Source organism: Misgurnus anguillicaudatus, chromosome 7 (assembly GCF_027580225.2).
Source record: "Misgurnus anguillicaudatus chromosome 7, ASM2758022v2, whole genome shotgun sequence".
In the NCBI taxonomy this organism is placed as follows: Eukaryota; Metazoa; Chordata; class Actinopteri; order Cypriniformes; family Cobitidae; genus Misgurnus; species Misgurnus anguillicaudatus.
Window position 1 is genome coordinate 2,266,927 of NC_073343.2, and position 27,000 is coordinate 2,293,926.

A 27,000-nucleotide genomic window follows, 5' to 3' on the forward strand; every position below is an offset into this window, starting at 1 on the left:
AGATCATTTAAACGTTTTAAGATGAAATGTTCTTATTTTGTGCTTTTCTTTTACCCTTTTAATTCTGAATAGACCAGAAAGAAAGTACCTGTAACTTGTTTTCTACACTCTAAAAAAACAAACGGTGCTATATAGATTACAGAAATTAAGTATTGTACAGTACATGAAATACTGTTATGATATATTAGCCACTAAAATCGTCTCTTTAGGTCAGTTATGGACTGTTAGTTGCATGCGCAGCTTTTAATGTCTTTACCTTTGGTTTTGACCACCTTCTTAGTTACATCATCTGAAAGACAAATTAAGTAAACAGCAGACTGTAATGAGCCATTTGTTTAAGTTTAAATAGCTTGTCAGATTGGAAATAGTTTTAGAAGTTATTGCAATGTTTTATCAAATCTTCCACATAAATTGCATTAAGAAAGTGATAAATGATGTGTTTAGTATTTGTATGCATGTTACCTTTAGGAATATCCACAGGTTTTAGTTTTTCTTTCTTAGCTTCTGTGATAAACACCAATTTAGAGTAAATTATATACATTATTATAGATGCAGCAACTAATTATTTTTATCATGTTGTTTCATTGAAGCATAAATACTGGACAACAGCCTCTAGCTGTCATTAAATTCAAAGTAACATTAGGGAAATACTTCAATCATTTATTCCATAAAACTACATACAGAAAGATTTTGCCCATGAACAGCAAATTAATGAAATGCATTTCTTACCTTTCTTTGCTGGTTTAATCTTTCTCTCACCCTCTGTACAGAAAGAAGAGTCACATTCATTATTAACATTACATTTCATTTTAAAAGCTGGATTTATATATTTTCTAATTTCTTCATCATTGTCAAATTCCTCAGAATTTCAGCCAGTATTTATTAAAAAGTGTCATTCTGTGTGATGAACTGTCTTTACAAACCTGCTTTTTGATCAGCCTGGTGTTCTTTGTGTTCTTTTATTTCACTTCTTTTAGGCTTTGATGGCTTTTCCTCTGAAAGACAAAAAATAGGTATTTTATTAGAATAAACTTAATAAACTAAAAAGCACTTTCTTACAATTAATTAAACCTTCCAAATAATATTTCAATTGAATACATTTAAACGTAACAATCACATAGAATAACATTATTAACTAAAACCATGGGGCTTCACATTACTAGGGATGCACCAAGTTGTTTTTTCCATTATGATCTAATTTCGATACCTGAATTCTGAGTATCGCCTGACACCGATCCCAATCTGATACTAGTACTGTTTTATTCTTGATCAATTTAGAATAGCTTATCTACACATACGTACTGTATATACACGTGTGTGTAGAGCTCTTACAGCTACAACAGGTGCAATAATTTTAAAATTACTATTTGTGTCACAAGATTGACAGTGTCCTTAAAGCTTATTAACTCTTTCCTGGCCAGCATTTGCCAGCCAGCACCAGCATTTTTTATGATTCTCACAAAAGTTTATTCCTTCCAGTACATTTTCTTCTTTAAATATTTAAACAAAATTAAATGTAAGGTGGGTAAGAGCGCCACCTACTGCATAATAGCCCAAATATGGATTGACGTAAAACTCGTCTTTGGCAGGGAAGCATTTTCTCTTAATTGACGAGATAACTTGTCAATGGAGGGAAAACAGTTAATCGTGGCAGTGTTTAAGACAACTTATGATACTAGGTAGTAGGTATGACAAATACAAATTAAATAGGCTAAATATATTTTTCTTGTGCGTAATATAAAGGCTCCAACAAAAAGTCTCACAAAACCGTTTATGCGCATTCCTGGTGCACAATGATGAACTTTAAGCATCCTCTACTTTTAAAGTCACAGGGATCCTTGTGCCACAATGGACAACTATAACCGTGAAAACATAAAGAGAACAGATATTTTAATGTGCTTACCACATTGTGTACTGTATCCCGCCAAGAGTTTACTAAGCCTTTGTTTAATCAGATGTTTAAAATAGTTATTGTGTTTGTAAATAATGTTTCGTTCAAGACGCTACTCTTCAAACTAAGAAACCCAGTATTGATCTGGATTGGCTCAAGCAGCAAAAAGATCATTATTGGACCCGAAACAGATTCCAGGTCTCGGACTGATGCATCCCTAACATCTACAGATTCCCATGGATAAGAGCCGCTGTCACAAAACTACTGTAGGCAAAGCTTAAACACTGATCAAAGCAGTTAGCAGTTAACTAGCAGACCATAAAGTCTTACCATAAGCATCTATTTCTACCCGGAAAACACAATAATGTTTAAAATCATAAATGAACTGTCATATTTTCATAAGATATCATTAGGATTTCTTGACCCTCTGTATTACTCTGTATTATTAAAGTCGCCATGAAACGGAAGTAGCGATTGCCTTATTTTCCCCGTGGTGACGTATATCCGAATGAAACGGCTTTTGAGTTGAAATAAGGCAGGGCTGGATTTGAATTTGTCCATCGAGATCTGATTGGATCGTTTGAAGTTGGGTCGTGTTGCTAATTGGTAATCGCTGCGATCTTCTCCCGGACCCCGCCCACCTGCCATACTTTTGACCGGAAGTGAAGAGATATCGTTTTGAGGAGGGAAGGAGATTTGCATTTTTGATTAAAGATTATGAGCACACACGAATTTAAAAATAATGAAGCTCACAGATAAGTCATTTGTTAATAATACAACAATATTAAAAATATATATATAGTTTTTCATTTTAATTTCATTGCGACTTTAAAAGTAAGGAATAATTGACGACGGCCCATTGAATTATAAGAAAATAATGCACACCAAGGTGGTAATGCGGCACGGACCGGAGTCAATTATTCCGCTTATACCACGGTTACCACAAACATTGCTCCGGTGCCTATTTTTAAGACATTTGACAAGTTAGGTGTGCGTTTACAGAAAAATAATCAACACCCATAGAACATTTCTCAGCCAATCAGAATGCAGCATTCAACAGACCCGTGGCATAAAATAGATGTAACGAATTCTGGCATTACATGTTAAGCATGTTACGTTGATATCGTTGATATCACTTTACAATTTTATACTGCCTAGGAAGCAGTGCTTGTTTGGGCATTAGTACGCTACATATACATGTATGTACCAGATTTCCGTTCTTTTTGTTTCTTCTGTTTAAGAATGGGTTCCTCATCCACTTTAGTCTCCTTGACTTTTTTATGAGGCTTTTCCTTTTCTAGAAAACACATATATATACACATATATATATATATATATACTGTAATGCAAAAACATAATCTCGAAACAGAGAAGCAGCGTGAGGAACATAATCTAAGTATAATCTAAACCTTAAGCAGCTAATTCTACCCGATAAAGTTTAAGCAATAAAATAAAGTTTATAATCATGAATGAACGGTCATATTTTCATAAGATATCATAAGGTTTTCTTGTCCCTCTTCATTGTATTAAAATACATCAAATATTAAAATAGATATAATGAATGCTGATTGCTAACAATGAAAAATATAGGAATGTACTTTGGTATTGCCACTTTACATTAACATTTAGGCAGTTTTATACCAAAGAGGAAGCAAGCTTGTTTGGGCATTACGTATACATGTATCTACCAGATTTCAGTTCTTTATGTTTCTTCTGTTTGAGAATAGATTCCTCATCCACTTTAGTCACCTTGACTTTTTTATGAGGTTTTTCCTTTTCTAGAAAAAACATTTATACAGTATATACTGTAATGCAAAAACATAATATCGATAGAGAACAGAGAAGCAGTGTGAGGAACATAATCTAAGTAAACCTTAAACCTTAAGCAGCTATTTCTACCTGATAAAGGTAAGCAATAAAATAAAGTTTATAATCATGAATGAACTGTTATATTTTCATAAGATATCATAAGGTTTTCTTGTCCCTCTTCATTTTATTAAAAGATATCATATTAAAATAGATATAATGAATGCTGATTGCTGACTTTGATAAATGCAGGCATGTTATTTTGGTATTGCCACTTTACATTAACATTTAGGCAGTTTTATTCCAAAGAGGAAGCAGTGCTTGTTTGAGTATTAGTACGTTACATAAACATGTATCTACCAGATTTCCGATCTTTATGTTTCTTCTGTTTGAGAATAGATTCCTCATCCACTTTAGTCACCTTGACTTTTTTATGAGGCTTTTCCTTTTCTAAAAAACACATTTATATATAGCGTAAAAACAATCTCGAAACAGAAAAGCAGCAAACCGATTTGGCAGGGTACAGCAATTTTAACGTGTTTTTACGTAATTTGTAAGGAACATAATCTAAGTATAATCGAAACCTTAAGCAGCTATTTCTATCCGATAAAGTTCAAGCAACAAAATAATGTTTATAATTATGACTGAACTGTCATATTTTCATAAGATATCATAAGGATTTCTTGTCGCTCTTCATTGTATTAAAAGACATCAAATATTGAAATAGATGTATTGAATGCTAATTGCTGACAATGAAAAATACAGGCATGTACTTTGGTATTGCCACTTTACATTAGCAGTCTTATACTGGAAGCAGTGCTTGTTGGGCATTAGTACGCTACATATATGTACCAGATTTCAGTTCTTTATGTTTCTTCTGTTTGAGAATAGGTTCCTCATCCAGTTTAGTCACCTTGACTTTTTTATGAGGCTTTTTCTTTTCTAGAAAACACATTTATACATTGTACAAACACATTATCTCGCAGCATAATGATTTGGCAGGTACAGCATTATTAACTGAAGTAGGTCTTGACACTTTACATATTCCCCCTTGAGGAAAAGAGTAAATTCTTGACCTGATGTAAAATCTAGATCTATAGAGCTTCTTAAAGATGAGAAATGAGATGAAGAATGTGTTTTGATAAATGTGATTTCCCAGTCTCACCTGTTGGTTTAAGAGTTTTGTCTTGTGTAGGTTTCTTGCCCTCTTTGGGCTTCTGAAGTTTTTCAGTCACTTTTTCTTTGGGCTTAGCTTCTTTCTTCTTTTCTATTACTTCTTCCTCTTCAGCTTCGGCCTTCTTATCTCTCATGTCTTGAAAGAACAGATATGATCATGTGACACAGATCTATTGCTTTTCTCTTGTCTTTTTGTTGTATTGCAGGTTTTCATTCTGCGCAAGCACTATGTTCTACTGTGCAAGCGCTGAAGAAATCATCAAACCATTCACCTTGAATCATTTTGTATATCTCCTCTTTACTCCGTTTCTCTTTGGCTTCTTTCACGTGTTCAAGAACTGAAATTCACGAGTCAATTTTAAAAGAACGTTACATGTTTTACGTTCATATGATTAATGAATGAAAATTAGTGCATGAATTAGTGCACTATAAGTGGGTTAATTTAACATTTGTAATAAGCATAAGCCATTGATTAGAACGAAGAGCAAATGAAATAAAATTTAGTTGAGCCACATATCTGATTTTGTAAAAACTGCAGCATTTTTAGTTATAGACACGCGTCAACATCTTAGTGTACATAAGACTAGAAACAAACTGAAATACTTTACAGATCAGTGCAAAGATCAAAGCATTTTGTGCTTTTTTTTAAATTAAAAGTTAAATAATTTCATATACACTCAAACAGTAAATTGTCAGTAAATTCATCAATAAACAAAATGAAAATAAATAATACATAGGTTCAAAAGACAGCAAACACTATTTTAAAATGTTTGGCCAAATAAAGAAACAACAGGTGGTTAATTCACTAACATCAAAGTTAATACAGATGACTATATGCTTATGTAGGTGAGACTGGGGGCATAAACTTGGTTTTATATCTAGTCCAGTTACATAAATGCAAGGATAGAATAAACAGTTTGTAATTTCACTTTTAATTTGTTTGGAGTCCAAATAAAATCATATTTTGTTATAGATCTTGGATAAAAAATGAACAAAATAAAATCACATTGTACATTCAACTAATTGTCAACTAAGAAGTGGATTTTAAAATAAAGTGTAAAAAAAGATGTAACCTGTCCTATTTATTTATTAATAATGTTACCTCAATTGATTTATATTAAGCCACATATTTTGCACTTTTGTTTTATAGTAAAGTTTAGTTTTGAGCATAAAATGTTGTCAAAAATGTTTCTCAAAACGTATACTTAATAGACTAAACTATCTTATATATAATTATTTTATATAAATATCTTATTTTTGTGGCAACGATTAAATATTTAATATATAATAGACCCTTTACAGCTCACGTGAGCAAATAGCCTGCGTGCGCGCGCATTTAGGCAACAGAAGTCGTGTTACTTACTGTATATCCATGACTTTGAAAGGAATAAATAGATTGTAGACTACTGAAATATAAACTTACCCTGAGTAATTAAAAGGTACGTGGAGTGAACTAGCCTCGGTAATCACTTCAGCATGCCAACAAAACGTCTGTTAGCTGTTTAACGTTTCTTTCCAGAAGCAGTGTTGTAAAGTCTACAGCCGTGAGTAAAACTATTTTTATCCCAAAATGATCGTCTTCTTCGTCCAGAGAAGTGCACATGCTCACAAGAGCAAACATCGTTGTTGATATTGTGCCTCAGACTTTCTCGTGTAATATTGTTTTCCATTATGTTCATGAAATCCATTGTCAAACTCTTAGTTTTGCAATACAAGAACATTTTAACAACATCATGGCCACCTGCTTTGTTTTGCTCCGCCAAAGAAAATAGTTCCGATACAACGATACAAACGACGAGCGGAGTGATACAGTGATAAACAATTAAACAAGTAGTGCTTTTAAATTAATCGATTGCCATTTGTATTGAAATTGTTAAAAATACAAATGTTATTCAAGTTAATTTCTAAATTAAACTACTATTTATTAGTGGAATTATAATGGGAATAGGAAAACATTTGAGGATGTTAGTTGTTATTCCTAATCCTGCACATCTAGTCGTTTATTTTTTTTCCAGAGATGAATTTAATTATTTTAAAATCAAAATATACAAATAATACCGAATTAGTATTTCATGTTTGTTTTGGCCTATATTTAAATTATACAAATATTATACCTTTGTCATATTCTTCATGAAGATCCTTGTGCGCATGGTCTTCTGTGTCAATGGAATGAGTCTCCTTTTCATCTGCCTTCACCAATCTTCTGCTTTTCCTTATGGTAGTTTTCTTTCTGTCATTGTTATTGTTATTTTCATCTTCTCCACCTGTGATGTTATGTTTAATGGTAGGCAAGACAAGCTCCTCCTCATATGTTTGTTCTTCTTTGGCTTCCAAAATGGAATGGTCAGACTTTTCACTGTCCTCCTTTACAACCTTTTCCTGATCTTTCTCTACCTCATCCTGGATGTCTTTTGTGCCCTTATTAGCATCATTAATTGCCTCATATTCTCCTTCCTTGTCCAAGACTTCTAAATCATCTGTGCCCTTGTCTTTATTATGATCATCAAGTTCTGCTGCTTCATTTGTTTCTTTATCATCTGTGACATCAGCTCCATCTTCTTCTGTTTCAGGTTCTTCTTCATCATCTGTGTAATAAGAGGTATAATTAACTGTTTCAGATTCTGTGTGTTCTGTGACACCAAGAATTTTGTCAACTTCTGCTTCATCTGGGATCTTTTCCGTTGTTTCTTCTGAAATATCAGAAATATTATCTATTGTTTCAGTTGCTGATTCTTCATCTTCGAAATCAAAACTGTCTTCAGTTCTTTTTTCCTCCTGTGTAATATCAGCAAGATCTATATCTGAGGTATCTTTGTCTATTTCAGTAATTTCTCCCTCCTCTTTAACATCAAAGATATCTTCATCTGAGGTATCTTCATCTGTTTCAATAATTTCAACATCATCTTTAACATCAAATATATCTTCATCTGAGGTATCTTCCTCTGTTTCAGCAATTTCTCCTTCCTCTTTAACATCAGAGATATCTTCATCTGAGGTATCTCCATCTGTTTCAGTAATTTCTCCTTCCTCTTTAACATCAGAGATATCTTCATCTGAGGTATCTCCATCTGTTTCAGTAATTTCTCCTTCTTCTTTAACATCAAAGACATCTTCATCTGAGGTATCTTTATCTGTTTCAATAATTTCATCATCATCTTTAACATCAGAGAGATCTTCATCTGAGGTATCTTCCTCTATTTCAGTTATCACATCATCTACAACATCAGATATATCTTCATCTGAGGTATCTTCCTCTGTTTCAGCAATTTCTCCTTCCTCTTTAACATCAGAGATATCTTCATCTGAGGTATCTCCATCTGTTTCAGTAATTTCAACATCATCTTTAACATCAGAGCTATCTTCATCTGAGATATCTTCATCTGTTTCAATAATTTCACCATCATCTTTAACATCAAAAATATCTTCATCTGAGGTATCTTCCTCTGTTTCAGTTATTTCTACATCATCTACAAAATCAGAGATGTCTTCATCTGATGTATCTTTATCTGTTTCCGTAATTTCACCATCATCTTTAACATCAGAGATATCTTCATCTGATGTATCTTCCTCTGTTTCAGTTATCACATCATCTACAACATCAGATATATCTTCATCTGAGGTATCTTCCTCTGTTTCAGCAATTTCTCCTTCCTCTTTAACATCAGAGATATCTTCATCTGAAGTATCTTCATCTGTTTCAGTTATTTCTTCATCGTCTTTAACAACAGATATATCTTCATCTGAAGCATCTTCGTCTATTTCAGTAGTTTCTCCTTCTTTAACATCAGAAATATCTTCACCTGATGTATCTTCATCTGTTTCAGTTATTTTTCCATCATCTTCAACAGTAGAGATATCTTCATCTGAGGTATCTTCATCTTTTCCAGTAGTTTCTCCCACCTGTTTGACATCAGAGATATCTTCATCGAATATATCTTCATCTATTGCAATAGTTTCTTTAGCATCAGTGATATTTTCATCTGCGATATCTTCATCTGTTTTAATATTTTCTTCCTCCTCCTTGACATCTGAGGTATCTTCAGCGTCTACTTGAATAGTGACATCAGCGCTATCCTCAGTTATTTTAATGCCTTCCTGTTGATCATCCAAGATGTTCCCAACTATTTCAGTTTTGGTATCTTCTTTCATCTTGATTGTGTCCTTCTCAACTATGGTCTCCTTAACCTCCTTTATTTCATCTGTAGTGCTTTCTGTCCTCTTCACTGCGGATCTCACAGTGATGTAGGCAGCATCGTGTTTTTTGCCCATTATTTCTGCAACTTTTGTATGTAGCCATTAGCTGATTACTGAGTTTTTATTCAGGTTTATGTCCAAAACCGAGGTCACATTAACGTGCAAGACATTACAGATGTTCAGGTTAACAGTTGCAGTCATTACATTAAATCACATAGTATGCTTTCAGGTGTATGCACATGTTGCGACCCTGGAAAATAATAAGCTGAAAAAAAAAAAAAAAAATATATATATATATATATATATATATATATATATATTTGTTGCTAGTTTTAAAATCTTTTAATCTTAAAATCACAGGGCATAAATATTGTGGACGTCACAATATTCTTGCAACATGTGCCAAGACCTCCTACATGCTCTGTGTGAATATACGTATATATACAGATGAATGTATCAGGTTAGACTTTTTCACTACACTGCAAAGAAGAAAATGGAAATCAAGCAAACCAAGAAATGCAATAAAGACAATTGTTTATTTTTGTATTTGTAAATATGACATGCATTTTACCAGTCTATATAAATACATAAATAAAAAACAAGCAAATAGATCAGAACATAAATAAACATGGACAACATAAGCACACATAAAGATGAATAAATATGATGTGACAAGTCTTAAAACTATACAATGTCTATCAAATAAAAGATCTTGCATCATATGTAAACAAATACTTTACATGCACTCATTCTCTTGCAAGTGCCCAAAAGGAAAACATACAATTGTGTTGTTGTTGTTTTAGTAGTCATAACATCTAGTCATTTTATTAGTTTTGATTACTAGTATTAATTTAAATGTTAAAGCTTTAATGTAAAGGAATGTTCAATTACTAACCTTTTGTCATAGGGGGCAGAAATTCTCCTGGGAATTAATTAGGAATTTTGTAAGATTTTAAAGAGGGTGTTAGTAGCCACAGACTCACAAATAAATGAAAGGTATTTAATAAATAATACTGATTATTATATCATTAAATGCATTGGCACCAACCTTTTCTTCTTATCACTTGTGGTGTATCATCTGAAACAGACACCAGCTCAGACAGTTAAATATGTAATAGCATATTTGAAAAGTTTTGTAACGTTGTAGTGCTTTTCCAGCTGCAGTTTGCTGGTTAGAAGCTCCATGATTGGCGGATGATGATGAGGAGCTGGAGTAAAAGATACTACATGGGAAGTCCGACCGGAGAGAAATTATTTTCAGTGGTGAAACTGGTCTCCAGTCCCCACCTGTTGTATAATTTCTCTTTATCATGGTGTGTGAACTAGTTGTAGTTTGTATAATTTAAGACAGGGATCTCCAACCTTTTTGTGAGCAAAGATTGGATAAAACAACCAGAAGGACTACATTTTTTATATAGTCTACTCGAAACTTTTTAGTTTTGATTGCTGACTCTGTTTTTTTACTTTACTTGTTGATATTTTATAATTGTTTAAAATGTTTAAAATGTTAACGAACATAAAAAAATTCAAGCTTTTATAAAAAATATGTCATAAATAAATATTAAAATTGAGGCTATTAATAAAATGTGCTTTGGCGGCAACTTACAGACTTCATGTGGACAACCTGTGTTTTGAGTTAAAATCTGCAGGACAATACCTCTCCAGGAGCAGAGTTGGAGACCCTGGCAAAGTAAAAATTGGGGGCTCGTCCGGGATATAAATTACCTAAAAAACAGAAATTATACAAAAGACGTGGACAGGACACCAGTTTCACCACAGAAAGCAATCTCTCTCCTGTCAGACTCCCAGGTTGTATCCTTTATTCAAGCTTTTCAACAACATCCACCAATCAGGCTACAGAGCATCTCACCAGCAAGCTCCAGCTGAAAGAGGAAACTGCAACAAAGCAAAAGGAAACACCAAACACAATACACATCCTCAGATGTAACATTTGTGATATACTTTCACGAATACCTTTGTCTTCCATGAGCATGTTTGAGAGGTAGGCTAAGAACATGTCTCTCCTGTCAGCAAATTCCTCAACTGTGTCTGTGAGTACTTTCATAGGATCAAAGCTGATGTCAGGAATACCACCTGGTAAAACTGATAAAATGATAACACAATGAATAAAAATGGTTTAAGTCAATTAAATTAAATGCTGTTTCAATCTGTTAAATTAGCAAATACCTTTATCACCAACAAATAAGTTGGATAGGTAGTTAGAAACAGAGTTTTTTAGCTCTATGGCCTCCTCTGCAACATTGCCAACCAGCCTCGTAGGAACAGTGCTCATTTCAGAAGTCCAAGCTGAATGATGTGATAAAATATTATATGTGACCTTTTCTAAAGATACAATTTCTTTGATAAATCAAGTTTTGGTGATTTGAAGTACCTTTAATGTCTTCAAACATGGTTGAAAGATATTGCAAAACAGCTTTTGCCCCACTTAAAATGTACATGGCTGCGTCACTGGCCATTTCCGCAGGATAAACGAAAGCTACGTCCAGAATGTCTGAACAGCAGGGAGACATTACACAGATATTAGTGAATCTGGCCTGTGCATGTTTTAAATTATATTGAATTTTTTCAGATCTCACTCATTTTAGCAAGGGAATTGGCGACAGGTTAAAAATCCTGTTTTTGAGTTCAATCTAATTCCAGGTTTCTGATTGCATATCAGCTCGCTAACAACAAAGCAAAATGATTTCATCACAAACGCAGTTACCTTCAAACATCTGGAATAAGTAGCTCACTGGGAATCGAATCCAATCTGTAGCTTCATCTAATACAGTGCCACCAAATGCCACTTTTTCAGTGACTCCAAAATCTCCTGCATGAAAAAAACGCAGAACTATATAAATGAACAAATGTCCAGTTGGGTTTTCTGCTTATTAAAAGAGGTTAATGACTGTGAATAAATACTTGACATACCATAGTCACTAAATACATCTGACAGATAAGACACAGATGAGTCAGCTGCTAAATTAACTGCGTCCATTGGATTAAAACTCATTTCAGTGACATACTCTGAAACAACAAGAGAGGATGAGAGAGACTTGACATGAACATTGCTGAATATCAATTGAATGTCACCCCATGTATGTTTAAAGCTGTTTGTACTGTTAAAAAGCCCACCATAAGTATCTGTGAACATATCGTTCATGTTGTTTATTCCATTTTCAATGCCTTCAACAGCCTTTTCTATTGCTAACATTGGATCAGATCCTAATTCCTGGATGCCTACATGGAAAAAGTTTGGCACAAATCAAACATCCAACAAGAGCAACACTGTCATAAATATAATGTGTTATAGCAAAATTAATTCAAACTTACTTGCAAGCTGATCATCGCTCACAAAGTCAAACATGACAATACCAGCTATTGACCATGAGATCAAAAGTGAAATGATAAGCAGCCATTGTGCAGGACGATTTAGGATTCTGAAAAGTCCATGGCTCCCGGCCGTGAGAGCTTCTGGATGCACTGGTCTTACTGGGGCATCTGCAGCAGTGAGAAGAATGGATTTTATATGATATGGTCTATAAAGATAACCTTTAAAAATCTTAAATCGTACAATGTGTGAGCTATTAGGCATCTCTTTAGATCTTTTACATGAAGACGACATCTACAAATGGATTATGCTGCACCTTTGTTAACCTCCTAAGACCCAAGCTTTGGTTTGTCTTTTTTCAGATAAACATTTTTTTTTTAACATGAAGCAGTGTAATTGTCCACGTTTGTGTACAACAGGTTCCAATTACACATTAAGTATTATGGTGCAAACAACAAAAACATGTGATGTCCATATATGAACATCCACAGGTCTTAGGAGGTTAATATTGTTTATCACAGATTCACAAACCCAGACAAAAACGTTTTGACACAGATGTTGCTTATTCACCATTTAGGAGATTCAAGTTCTCAGCTCTGTTTCATTTAAGTGTCAAGTCTCAGATGTTCCCTCAAAAGCTTATAACCTACACTGTCAGAAATGTTTTTTATAATATATACCCCATGTTTTCACTGGAGCAATACCCCTTTCAAAAAGTGCAGCTTTGCACTTAAAATAATTCATATTTGTACCTTGAAGGTATATTTTGTTACCAATGCATCCATTTAGTACCTCAGAAATACATATTGGTACTAATTGTATACAAATCTGTACCTAATGGTACATATTAGGTCCTTTGTGAGATTTCTGGGTCTTTGTCCTATATCTGAGATGCAAGAGTCTTAAGCAAATGTTTCCATTTGCTCTCATTTTATCTCACATCCCAAGTCTAAAAGAAATTATTAAGATATTAAAGAGATCTGGTCTGTAATTTTTCTTATGGGAATGAGATAATATGAATGGTGCTATGGCAACTCTTTCCCAAAATTCTCTTTTTTAATCCTATTTATAGTGTCCAAAAATGGGTTAGAAAATATTACAACTGAATGTTTAGAAGGTTAAAATCTTATAGCTACTATCTGCCATGTTTGGTTTGTTGCAAACTCCAATTAGTTTTTTGACATATTTGTAACCCTACCTGTGAAAAGCAGGCCTTAAAATAAAAATTTGAGATTATGATTTCAATCTTTGACATGCTCTTACTTAGTCAATATTAAAGATATCAAGGTTATATTTTCACAGAATGTACTTTACTTTTTGTACACTGTACATTCCTTATTGCACATACATTTTTAAGTTGAATCAATTTAAAATTACAATTAATTTAAACTTTCTTGAATACACTGTAAAAAGTTGCTTTAATTGGTAACACCTAAAAAAAAAAAAATTAAACTTAAATTTGTACAAGTTTTTAAAGTATTTTGACTTAAAAATATAAGTTAAAAACATATTTTTTTAGGTGTTACCAATTGAAGCAATTTTTCAGGTTGATCCAACTTTTTACAGTACACTGTATTATCGAGCCGAGAGCGGGTTAAATCTTTGCGTGTGAGGGAGAGCTCCCTCACTACCTCCCACACTTTTGTGCGCCTCACGCGCTACCTCCCACACCTCACACGCTACCTCCCACACCTCACGCGCTACCTCACACACCTCACACGCTACCTCCCACATCTCCCTCGCTACCTCCCACACCTCACACGCTACCTCCCACACCTCACGCGCCATCTCCCACATCTCCCTCGCTACCTCTCACAGCTCCCTCGTGTCGGGGGAAGCTCCCTCGCTAGCTCTCACATATCCCTCGCTACCTCCCACATCTTACGCGTGTCAGGGGAAGCTCACTCGCTACCTCTCACATCTCCCTCGCTACCTCCCACACCTCACGCGTGTGAGGGAGAGCTCCCTCACTACCTCCCACACTTTTGTGCGCCTCACGCGCTACCTCCCACACCTCACACGCTACCTCCCACACCTCACGTGCTACCTCACACACCTCACGCGCTACCTCCCACATCTCCCTCGCTACCTCCCACACCTCACACGCTACCTCCCACACCTCACGCGCCATCTCCCACACCTCACGCGCCATCTCCCACATCTCCCTCGCTACCTCTCACAGCTCCCTCGTGTCGGGGGAAGCTCCCTCGCTAGCTCTCACATATCCCTCGCTACCTCCCACATCTTACGCGTGTCAGGGGAAGCTCCCTCGCTACCTCTCACATCTCCCTCGCTACCTCCCACACCTCACGCGTGTCAGGGGGAGCTCCCTCGCTATAGGTATACTAGAAATGTCCGCGTATGCGGACCGCGGTCGTCGGCTACCGCGCGGACCGTCCGCGGGCAGATGACCTTCATTTTTATAGTATCCGTCGTCGAAGACACCATTTGAAGATAAACGTAGGTGTTTATGGTTGCAATAAGCCCTCAACCGGACAGACTGGAGTGATGAAATCATCTGAAAATCTTTAAATAATTTGAATAGAAAATAATTAGAGAAGATATCCGGTGTTCTGTCGAAGTCTGTTCCCTCTATGTGTCTCTTATGGCGTTTTCATCACGTTACGTTTATAATTTATTTAGAAAGATTAAAGATTTGAATGAGTTCATAATATCAATAATGTTACCATTTATTAAAGTTTTCGGTAACACTTTGTTTTGCGACCCGCAAAGTACCGCGTGGTTGGACCGAATTTGCAGCGTGCCTATTTGTAACAACAGGGTACCTCTACAGTACGTACTTGTAGTTATAAGGGAACAATACTCCAAATCCGGGGCAATAAGGGGGCAAGAATATATGGAAAACTATTCTCTAAGTACTTCACAACCACAGGGCACCCACTGCAATACCACGTGGCATGTATGACCTACGTCCATGGGTAATATGGTCTATGTGTAATATGTTTTTTTTTTCATATTTGCTACTTACCTGATGAAGTGTTTTGTATAGCCTACAGTTGATGTCTACAAGCCACGTCGGCAAATAAAATATAACACACAATAAAAATAATAGCAACTTGTACCTCTTTGATCTGTATATGTATACATGAGTTACGAGGTAACTCTTATATTTGCGGGCTGTAAACTAAAGTGGTGCTTTGTTCACCTCTTGTTAATAAATGTTATAGGGTAAATACCATAAACATACAGAATATTGTTATTTTTATTTTAAAACAACTTATTTCAAAACATCTTTAAAACACTATAATTAAGCCAACACTTAATGTTTATTATCACATAACTTTTATTTAAAATAAAAAGTCATGACAATTTTTAATTGTTTTTGCGGCTTGGCTTCCTCTGTTCGTGTTCTTGTCCACTTGGATGATGAGTTGATGTCGTCTCACAAATGCTGTTCTGCATTACATATAAAAAACATAAATGAAAGCCTTCAGTAAATGTTTCTTAACTGTGCCTTGACAGAAACAGAGTTTTCTGAGCCAGTTACGTTAATAACTTTAGGCTAACTTATGTGCTAGCTAACCTGCGTGAGTCATGCATTAACAAAACCAGTCACCTTATCCAGCATGCGGATCCTGCTAACATCACTCGCAGCCGTACTCCACAGTGTAGAACGTTTTTAAAACCTCTTAAAGAAATTTCACCTCAGGATCGCGTTCCAGCAAACCTCCTACAGACGGCCGCGCGCTCTACACCTGCGCAGTAGCCTACGCATGTAGTCGTCTTTTGCTTTAGCGGGAGCTGCTGTTGTTTCATTCTGGTTTGCCATTGCATAAATTATATTTGGCTAAAATACTTGTGTTTACAGTAAATACATTTCAAAGCACCACTTCAAATATGTTCGCAAATGTAGGAGTTTCCTGGTAAATAGGGAATAAGTTGCTATTTTTATTGTACTTACCTTAAAAAAAAGATAACCACATTAAATCAGCTGGACTTTTGTTATTAAAAGCAAGTATAGGCTACTAAAATAAAAGTGATGTGCTGTTATATTTATTTGCCGATGTGGCTCGTAGACATTGACTGTATACAACATTCAGTAGTCAATATGAAAAATTCACAATAAAAAATAAATAAAATAAAACATAATTTTCCCCATAGACTAAGTCATACATACCACGTAATATTACAATAGGTACCCTGTTGTTATAAAATACTTAGAGTATAAATAATTTATAATTCTTCATATTCTTACCCCCTTATTACCCTAAACTTAAAATATTATTTCCTTAGACCTACAAGTACGTACTGGTGAGGTACCCTGTTGTTACAAATAGGTACGCTGTAAATTTGGTTTAATTACGCGGTACTTTGCGGGTCGTAAAATAAAGTGTTACCAAGTTTTCATATTTTTTCGTTTTCTATTACTTCTTTTTACCTTCTATCGTAGCCTATGTCTTCTTCCTGTTTGTTCTAAATGATGATGTTTACTAATAAATATATAAACATAGCACACACACACACACACACACACACACACACACACACACACACACACACACGATGTAAAGTGTTAATAATATATAAACAGGCCTATACAAATTAATGGTAACACTTTATTATAATGTTCATTAATTAACATTAGTTAACTACATTAGTTAACATGAACTAATGATGAACTGCACTTGTGCAGCATTTATTAATCTTTATTAATGTTAATTTCAACAATTACTAATACTTTATTAAAATTTGGTTAACGTTATTTAATGCACCGTGAACTAACATGAACAAACAATGAACAGCTTTATTTCTATTAACTAACATTAACAAAGATGAATAAATGCTGTAACAAATGTATTGCTCATGGTTTGTTCATGTTAGTTAATACATTAATTAATGTTAAATCATGAACATTATAATAAAGTGTTACCAAATTAATTTGTATGTAAACATAATAGTTTTAGAACAAACACGTAGGCTAAAAATATAAGGAAGAAATTGAAAATAGGAAATGATGAAATATTTAATAAATTATATTATACAGAATACATGAAGTACTTCAGCGATTCATACTGTAAAAATAATTGATTTACATTTACCAATAAAGAACAATACATATACATTACATACATGCACATCAGTAGCCAAGCCATTTAAACTTTTAATTTATTTAAAAAATAAATGTAATTTGGTGATAACGTTATAAGAAACATTACACTTAAGAGAAATATAGGGGAAACAGACTTCTACAGAACACTGGATCCATAAAAATCACAGTTTAACGCTAAAACACTTCACACCCCTATTGCGGAGCTGTCACTTTCTGCCACCAGTTGGGCTCCGGCCACAAAAAACGTCATCTCTGTTTGCAAACACGCAAAAGGTCTATAAGAAATAATTTGTGCACTACATTAGTTAGCAATTATTTATTGTTTGCGCTTTTTGTGATGGCTGTTGAATAAGTATAATGATATATTTTTTTCTGCTGGAGCAGATTGTGAAGAAATATGATGGTTCATTATTTTACTTGCGCAGTCAGATTTTTTACTGACATAACAAAAAAAGTGAAAAACTAAAATACAAATAAAATAAGCCTATTCTACATTTGTTGATTTGACATGTGTTACCTTTATAAATATGACACCTAAGATTAATATAATAACATTATTTATGTCCCCACCAATGTCAAAATCAAACTACGCTCTTGAGTGGAAAAACTAATATTAACATTAGCAGAATATATTAAAGTTTCTGTTAGATCACACACTGTATTAACATCATTGTGTAAGGCCACAAAGCCGCAGTTATATGATAGTTTTGCTAACTTTCGCTTGTATGAGATCATGCACTCCCTTTCTTTCCCACGCTGATAGAACATACACGTATCAAAATGTATCAGTGTACACGCTGTATGCTGTATTAATACAACACTGGTTTATTGTATGAATACACTTGCTTATTGTCTGAATGTAGGACAAGGACATTTTACTAACCTTTCTGTAACAAGCTGATTAAAACATTTATCTGTAAAAAGTCTTGCTGCCACGATTATAGTCGCAACACATTGGGAACATAGCGCCTGGAAATATATTTACCAATATAGTACTTGAGATGTATTGTAATATATTGCAATATATTATTTTCCATCACATTGTACATGGAATAATATATTAATGGTACATACATTATGCACTATTATGCACTAATATGCACTGTATTATATATTCATGTATTGCAATATATTGTAAAATACACAAAAGATTGCCGCTTACAAAATATTGCACATGCATATATATGTGTTTATATATTCAAAACTGTATTGGTAATATATGTAAAGATAAAGTGTAAAATGTATGTTTAATATATGGTGAAATATTTTAAATATATGTGAGGTTATGTTGAAACATACAGGAAATATATCTACAGATATGTGTTTACAGTTTTTCCTCAGTCGCTTTGGTACATTTCTCGAATCATCCTCGACATCTGCAAAACAATAAGTGCATTTCTCAAAACAATTTGTACAAATAGCAAAACACCATGGATAACCTGCAAAAGCCACTCTCTTACTCAAAATCCTTAAGTCATCCCTCAAAAATAATGATCTGTGTCAATGAACATGTCAGTGCCATCAGAATGAAAAGTCATTGTGTACGGATAAGACAGTCAAATTGTTTAGACATGTTGTCAATATAACAGCTTACTCTGGAGGGATAATCTGATGTAAACTATGGCTAAAGTTTTGATGACAGTTATTGTAAATTAGTGTAAGTTATGTGGGAGTTTGATTGCAAGAGACTGGACAAAATTTACATTTACGCTTTTACTGTTTGTACTGTAATTCGTTGACAGACCATGTCATTGCCATACCCAAAGGAAGAGACAGCACTGCATAGCACAAAGAAAAAAAAACTAAAGTAGAAATGTGAACATAGGACAAAATCTTAAGGGTAAATTGTACATACAATGCTGTTGAAATTACACTGAAGTCCTTACCCAGCAAGCATGTTTGGCTAAAACAAGGCTAAATTTGGGCTGCCAGTGAAAGTCTAATAGATAAAAAATAGACGATGCATAATATACTTTTAGAACATGTAAGCAAAGTCAACAGGTGTTCAAGGTGTTTGCTTTCATTTCTTTTACATGTTGGAATATCATCTTAAGTTATTTTGCCAAAAATGGCATGATGTAATCAAATTCAAGGTTATTTAGGGTAGAAGTTGGTTACTCATAGCCGGACTATATTGGGTCTATAGCCATCATTTCAACGTCTCGTTTTTTTCTTGCTGTCTCGGTTTTTTCTTGCTGGGGACGTTTCTGTCTGTTAGAGAAAGTCAAGATTCACCTGGGAGCAATTTACCAATTCAGGACAGATTTAGAAAAAACATCTATTGGAAATGTATAGAAATATGTTTGACCAAACCCTGTATTATGACAACTTGTTCAACCATTTTGCATGTAAAGACTTATACTATGAACTTATGCCTACATGTTGTGGGGGGTGAGCCTATTCAACAGAGACCCATTATAATACTTTTTGATCAACATGACATAAACAACTGATAATGTAGGGAAAAGCTGAGAATTGTACATAATCATTTACATGGATGTACCAAAGCATATGCAACTTGTTCAAAGAAATGAGAAACTGCTTTTTTATGTCAACAAGTGACACAATGATTGATGAGTTTTGAGAGTTTCAATTCTGATTTGAGAAATGTACCAAAGCGACTGAGAAAATCTGTAATACTTAATCTCTGTCTTTCAGTTACTTCAGGAAATAAATTATGGAAAACGAGTCGTTTTTCTTTTTTTTATTTGTGGTTTTAACTTGAATATTCAGAATATTCGGGATTGAATTGATTTATATTATAACTGTAATATACTGTTATCTGTCAAGTGGTTGTTCATATAGTCTCATAACTTTTACAGTGCTTATGTGGTTATTTAATCAATAGCCATGTATTTTGTGAGAACTACATTATTATAATAAAAAGAGCAGTTGTATGACCCAGCCATAAAGCTACAATTTTAATTCATCATCTTGCAACATCTCTCACCTTTCTAGAAATTGCACCAAGGCTTGACAAATGGCACGATATTGGCAATCAGGATGTACTTACTTTCACATCACGCATTTTCTCTTAAGCTGAAGAAGTTTTACAATGTAATGTTTTTTAGCGAAAAACAGGTAAATTGTTCTGTCATATTAGTTGCCTATTCTAACCACCAATAATAGACTATTTGTAATACATTTCAAAATGCTTAATATGTTTATAACACACACACAAGTTTTGGTTTGGAGTAAGTCAACTTTTTGGTATTTTTTTATTTTCTTCTAAATGACACATTTCTAAAATGCTTATTCAAGTGTCCTATTTGTCATTTATAGCTTGTGATCCGGCTTGGTTTTAATTGACCTTCAACCACAAGGATGTTGTCCCAGCCCTGTGTTGAGGCTGGGGCATATAAATAGGTTTTAAATATTGTTGCCATATAGGCCTAGTGTAATCTCACTTGTGGACATTTACAGAACCACTATTTCTTTTTATTTTTCTACTATGTAATACTTTTAGGTAATTTTTACAAATGTATATTTTTAGTTTTGTACATATGACAGTTACATTTATTCTAATTAAATACATCAGAATGTTAATTTGCTGTCATTTTTTGTCTCTCTCTATAAAATTGCAGGAACTGTAGTCAAACTGCAGTAGTTGTTTCAAGTTTGTTTTCAAGTTTGGAGACCTGATATGTTTGAAGTATGTGTATTTATTGTAGTTCCAAACGTAGTTTCGAGAGGAGCCTAAACATTCAGGTCTATCAATCATCATTATGGGCGTATATAAGGCAGTTTTTCCGCCATCCCTCCTCCTCCCCATCTCCTCCTTCACTGCTCTCTTTCTTCCTCTGTGCATTTCTGTTGCAAGGAAGGGTTGAACTTGGGGCTCGAGCCCCGGCCTCAGGTTCGCTCTCTCTGAAGGTTCAGAGCTCAGCTGTACAGCTCCCTTCGAGGACAGCAAGCCAAGTTTGTTTACCATTAATCATCAAGATCTGAATGCGCAGGGGAACTATTGAATGTACATATATGTATTTTTATTAGACCACTAGAGGGAGCTGTGGTTCAAATTGAAACACCTGTTAATGTAAATTAAGGTGGTTTGGGTGTTTGTCAATGTGTGCACGGGTGACAGGATATATGTTTCTTACCATAGTCGTAAAAGTAGTCAAAGCCATAGCCATTATTTTACCCTGCAGTTCAACTTTGTAAACCTGCGAATTCTTCATTAAATGAACATTATTATGTAAAGAATATTGGGGTGTGGACATTGCTTATTCCAATTCAAGCTAACATATTATTTTGTCTCTCTCATGTCTAATAAGCCCGCTCTCTTACCAGTTCTGGGTGATGAGATGTGTTTAGATGGGGTTCATTTTGCTTATAGGCCGTCTTACATGTGACATCAAAGTACCGCAAGCTTGATGTCATACGCCATTTATACATTTGTTTGAGCTATGAATAAAATAAAATAAATATTTTCTCATTTTATTTGGTTCATCTTATTTTAGTGGGTAGACTGAGTATCTTAAGGCTAAAATATATTTTATTTTAATTCATTTAATTTTAATTCATTTAACACATTTGCATCTGATGCTGCGTGCACCAGCATTAAATGTAATGTTTTAGCGCGCAGAATCAGGCACAAATGGGTTAAACAATATTTGGAAACAAGGAAGCCTCAACACCTCGCTAATCTTAAAGTATTGCCGGTAGGTGCCCTCCCAAGTACTTGGACAACAAAATGCAATTCATCTTCTGTAAATTATTTACAAATGGCCATCTCTAACATACTTGGTTGCACGCGTGTCTGAACTTTTATAAACCAATATAAGTCATGAATAAATAATAATAAAACAAGCTTCACATAAATATTTTGACAGAATGCAACAGAAACAGCCTAGCAACCATCGATAATACCGACTTATTACACAGAGAAAGCGCGTGAGAGTGTGGGAGGTAGCGCGTGAGGTGTGGGAGGTAGCCCATGATATGTGGGAGGTGTGTGAGGTAGCGCGTTAGGTGTGGGAGGTAGCGAGGGAGATGTGGGAGATAGCCCATGATATGTGGGAGGTGTGTGAGGTAGCCCGTGAGGTGTGTGAGGTAGCCCGTGAGGTGTGTGAGGTAGCGCGTGAGGTGTGTGAGGTAGCGAGGGAGATGTGGGAGATAGCCCATGAGATGTAGGAGGTGTGTGAGGTAGCGCGTGAGGTGTGTGAGGTAGCGAGGGAGATGTGGGAGATAGCCCATGAGATGTGGGAGGTGTGTGAGGTAGTGCGTTAGGTGTGGGAGGTAGCGAGGGAGATGTGGGAGATAGCCCATGATATGTGGGAGGTGTGTGAGGTAGCCCGTGAGGTGTGTGAGGTAGCCCGTGAGGTGTGTGAGGTAGCGCGTGAGGTGTGGGAGGTAGCCCATGATATGTGGGAGGTGTGTGAGGTAGCGCGTGAGGTGTGGGAGGTAGCGAGGGAGATGTGGGAGGTAGCGCGTGAGGTGTGCCCTTACGAAAATTAACCATGGTTTTACTACAGTTAAAACCAAAAAAACATGGTTACTGTAGTAAAACCATAGTAACTACAAAATAACCATGGTTTTGGCAATCATGGTTTTCAAAAACCATAGTAAAACCATGGTTTTGCTAATAGTAATCAATACACCAAAAAACCATGGTAACTACACTTTTACCATGGTTTTACTACAGTTAAAACCAAAAATACATGGTTACTGTAGTAAAACCATAGTAACTACAAAATAACCATGGTTTTGACAATCATGGTTTTCAAAAACCATAGTTAAACCATAGTTAGTGTAGTAAAACCATGATTTTGCTAATAATCAATACACCAAAAAACCATGGTAACTACACTTTTACCATGGTTTTACTACAGTTAAAAACAAAAAACCATGGTTACTGTAGTAAAACCATAGTAACTACGAAATAACCATGGTTTTGACAATCATGGTTTTCAAAAACCATAGGTAAACCATAGATAGTGTAGTAAAACCATGGTTTTGCTAATAGTAATCAATACACCAAAAAAAAACATGGTAACTACACTTTTACCACAATATAACCATAGTTATTTTTTCGTAAGGGTGTTAGGTAGCGCGTGAGGTGTGAGAAGTAGCGAGGGAGGTGTGAAGGTAGCGAGGGAGATAGCGCGTGAGGTGTGTGAGGTAGCGAGGGAGATGTGGGAGATAGTGCGTGAGGTGTGGGAGGTAAAGCGTGAGGTGTGTGAGGTAGCGAGGGAGATGTGGGAGATAGCGCGTGAGGTGTGGGAGGTAAAGCGTGAGGTGTGTGAGGTAGCGTGTGAGGTGTGGGAGGTAGCGTGGGAGGTGTGGGAGGTAGCGCGTGAGGCGCACGAAAGTGTGGGAGGAAGTGAGGGAGCTCTCCCTCACACGCAAAGATTAAACCCCATCTGATCGAGCCCCTAAGGTGACATTGGAGTAAAAAAAATCAAAAGTTTAGTTTCACGTGCTCACGTAAAACTTTCATTTGCTCACGCGAAACCTTCATGTGCAGAATTTTTTTTTAAAGTTTAGTTTTGCGTGCTCACGTGAAACCTTCGAGTGCTCACGTGAAACTTTCGCTTGCACACGTGAAACAATTGCGCGCACATAAAACTATCACGCACGCACGTGAAACTATCATGTGCACACGTGAAAGCGAAAGTTTCACGTGCGCACGCGAAAGTTTCACGTAAGTAGGGATGCAACGATTATAGATTTTGATGGTACGGTTATAGTCTGATAAATAATCACGGTTGTACGGTTATTACGGTTATTATGGACTCATTTATTTTATAACATTAATGTAAAAAATCACATTAATACATTTTTTAACAATTGCTAAAATCTTTTGTATTTTCAGTTTGTGTATTTTTTCTGTAATTCTTGAACAAATGATAATAATAATAACCTAGCAGGCTTTGACTTAAACAGTATAGGTGCCTTTTGAAACCTGTAGGCTATTCATTTTAATGATCTTTTGAATAAATGTAATTTTATATTTGGACTAAATATATTATAATATAATAATATATTATAAATATATTATAAAACTAAATGTATATTATTTTGATTTGTTTGAAGTATTAGTAAAAATGATAAGAGCCTCTCAAAACAAATAATAACACAGGGTCATCCTCGACTGGGTTCTGCGAGTCATTTTGGACTGGCAGCATTAACGTGTTAACTCATGCTATTAATTCATAAATCATTAACGCGTTAAAATAATTCAACGTTATTAAATGCAGTCAGACCACCAGGAGCCCCGCCCAGATTTGATCCGCGAGGAGGAGGTTTTTAACGCTGCATAGACCGATTGGAGTGTGGCTCTTTCACGCACCCGTGCAGGCACGCACACACACACACACACACACACCAGATGCACGAACAACCAAGAGACGTGTCATGCGCACATATTCTTTTGAACGCGGAGCTTTGTCATACAGTGCGCTAACGAGCATGTCGCATGCCGCACGCGCCTCTTGGTGGTTCATGGATCTGGTTTGTGTGTGCGTGCGTGAAACAAAAACACGGGGTGTATGGGGAGGCTTTACGGTTACTTAACCGTGACATTTTAAAGCGCGGTTAATCGCTGCATCCCTACACGTGAGCACGCCATAGTTTCAGGTGCGCACGCGAAACTAAACTTTCTTTTATTTTTGCTCCATGTCCCCTTAGGGGCTCCGTATACTGTATTAAGTTAGATCAACCTGAAAAATACTTCAATTGGTAACACGTAAAAAATAAGTTGTTTCAACTTAAATTTTTCTCTTAAAGTGAAACTTTTTTAGGTGTTACCAATTAAAGTAGTATTTTCAGTTAATCCAACTTTTCACTTTTTACAGTGTTTTAATTTTAATGTTTTTATATATACAGTACTTCATAACAATACATGTGAATGAATACAAGTGAAAAATGTAGCAAAAATGTGACCCTGTCTTTGAAAACCCAGCTGAAGTCATTTGTTTGAGATTTACTTTTTTCTACATTCAACTGTAAAAAAAAATGGTTACATTTTTAAGTTTAATCAACTTGAATTTACAAATCATTTCAACTAGTGAGGAGTTGCTATAAATGATAAAAAATAAAGTTGAAGTACCTTAAGTTATTTCAACTTTATTTTTATAATTTATAAACTTCTCACTACTGGACGTCCATGAACCTGCCATTTCTGCAGCTGTTCTTGTACATTATCTGCATGTCTAGATAATGAATGACTTCACACTTGCAAGAATAAACTGTATGTCCATCTTGTGTTATTTTCTGCCACTGCTTGAGACGACACCAAGGACTAAACTGAATTTGGAAGTAAATCTGGCAGTATATGAACATCTACAGTCATGACATGTTTATACTTGATCATTATACGGCACTGAAACATCTTCAATAAAATCATTTTATGATAAGTGAATAAAAACAGAATTAATTATTTTAAGCTGACACATGACATATCCCTTAAAGGATCTGTCTCAGTTGTCAAAACATGAAAATGTTGTACTTTCAGTGCTAGTGATACAATCATATTTTATTTGTCATCATACACACAAAATATTTCAGTGTATAGCTCAGCTGTCTTTAGTAGCCTATCACATTAACCCACAAGATAATTCATTAAAGATGCAGTTTTATATTATGCCATAAAGTCATAAAGAGATTAACCAGCGGTACCTTTAGTTGCTGGAGTCATCTTGTAGTTCTGCTCGTACTTCGGTTCTGTGATTTTGCTGGTTTAATCTTATTTTGACGGTTTCACCCTGTTGATGTTATAAATCCCACTAAGCAAATACAATTCCTCTTCTTTTTCCCCATGCAATCCACAGGTGAAACCATGCAAATTCATGAGAAAAGTGGGATGAGGGTTTTCAAAATGCCGGATTGGTGAGCATGGCTGGGGGAGAATGGGATGTAAACAGGGGAGCTAAGGCAAGGGACACTGGTAATTTTAACATGTTATTGGACCCTCACATGGGTATGGGCTGGGAAAAGTGCTGGGGAGTTTCAAGGTAACCTTATCCATTGCAAACCTAGTTTATTCTTAGATAGTATAGTGTTCAACAGTTGCACTCTCACTTGCCTTTTTAGGCTATGGAGGGGGCGTGTTCTTCACAGATGCCCCTGCTGGAAACTAAAGGGGATATGATCATGTGTTGACCAGAATGTCTTCAGTTTAGATATTTACTGTTTGAGGGACTTTGATTTAAATCACATAATGCATGTATAATCAGCCACATTGCATTATAAAGTGATATAGCAACTTACTAATAAAATTGTCTTTATTTGATGTAGATCAAACAGACAGCACACATTATTGCAACCGGGATCTATTACACAATTTAAAAAGTAATCATGTTTATAAATAAACACTCTTTATTAAAATCTAACTAGATTAGGTTTGTCTGTGGTTGTACAGAGCAGATCTAAATTACAGACAGACAGCCCACTACTATTTATAACTAAGGGACAAACCTTTCCAGCAGAGATGTGGAAATCCATGTGCCATGGAATAATACAGTACATTTTGGCCCTCTTCTGGACATGCAGGGAATTACAGTACTGTACCACTGAAAAACACTGACGTGG

The 27,000-nt window shown here is 35.3% G+C and overlaps 1 protein-coding gene across 1 annotated transcript; it reads right to left on the bottom strand.

Moving 5' to 3' along the window:
• Nucleotides 1–224: 224 nt before the first annotated feature.
• On the bottom strand, nt 225–26,385 carry LOC141365417 (uncharacterized). The gene is made up of 21 exons (XM_073870024.1): nt 26,089–26,385; nt 12,401–12,568; nt 12,203–12,307; nt 11,999–12,094; nt 11,793–11,897; nt 11,460–11,579; nt 11,255–11,374; nt 11,042–11,170; nt 10,116–10,145; nt 9,963–9,989; nt 6,988–9,153; nt 5,146–5,211; nt 4,863–5,009; nt 4,550–4,639; nt 4,058–4,147; nt 3,580–3,669; nt 3,099–3,188; nt 924–995; nt 730–762; nt 463–504; nt 225–289 (listed from the first exon to the last, which is right to left on the bottom strand). Exons 1-21 carry the CDS (start codon nt 26,105–26,107, stop codon nt 225–227), a joined length of 3,870 nt encoding a protein of 1,289 aa, XP_073726125.1. The 5' UTR covers nt 26,108–26,385.
• Nucleotides 26,386–27,000: the final 615 nt, after the last annotated feature.

Bases quoted from the DNA above. Each gene is read 5' to 3' on its own strand.
- LOC141365417 (XM_073870024.1), bottom strand. The intron at 11,580-11,792 runs GTAACTGCGTTT...CCTGCTGTTCAG, and splicing joins CTTATTCCAGATGTTTGAAG to ACATTCTGGACGTAGCTTTC. The intron at 505-729 runs GTAAGAAATGCA...TGTTTATCACAG, and splicing joins GATTAAACCAGCAAAGAAAG to AAGCTAAGAAAGAAAAACTA.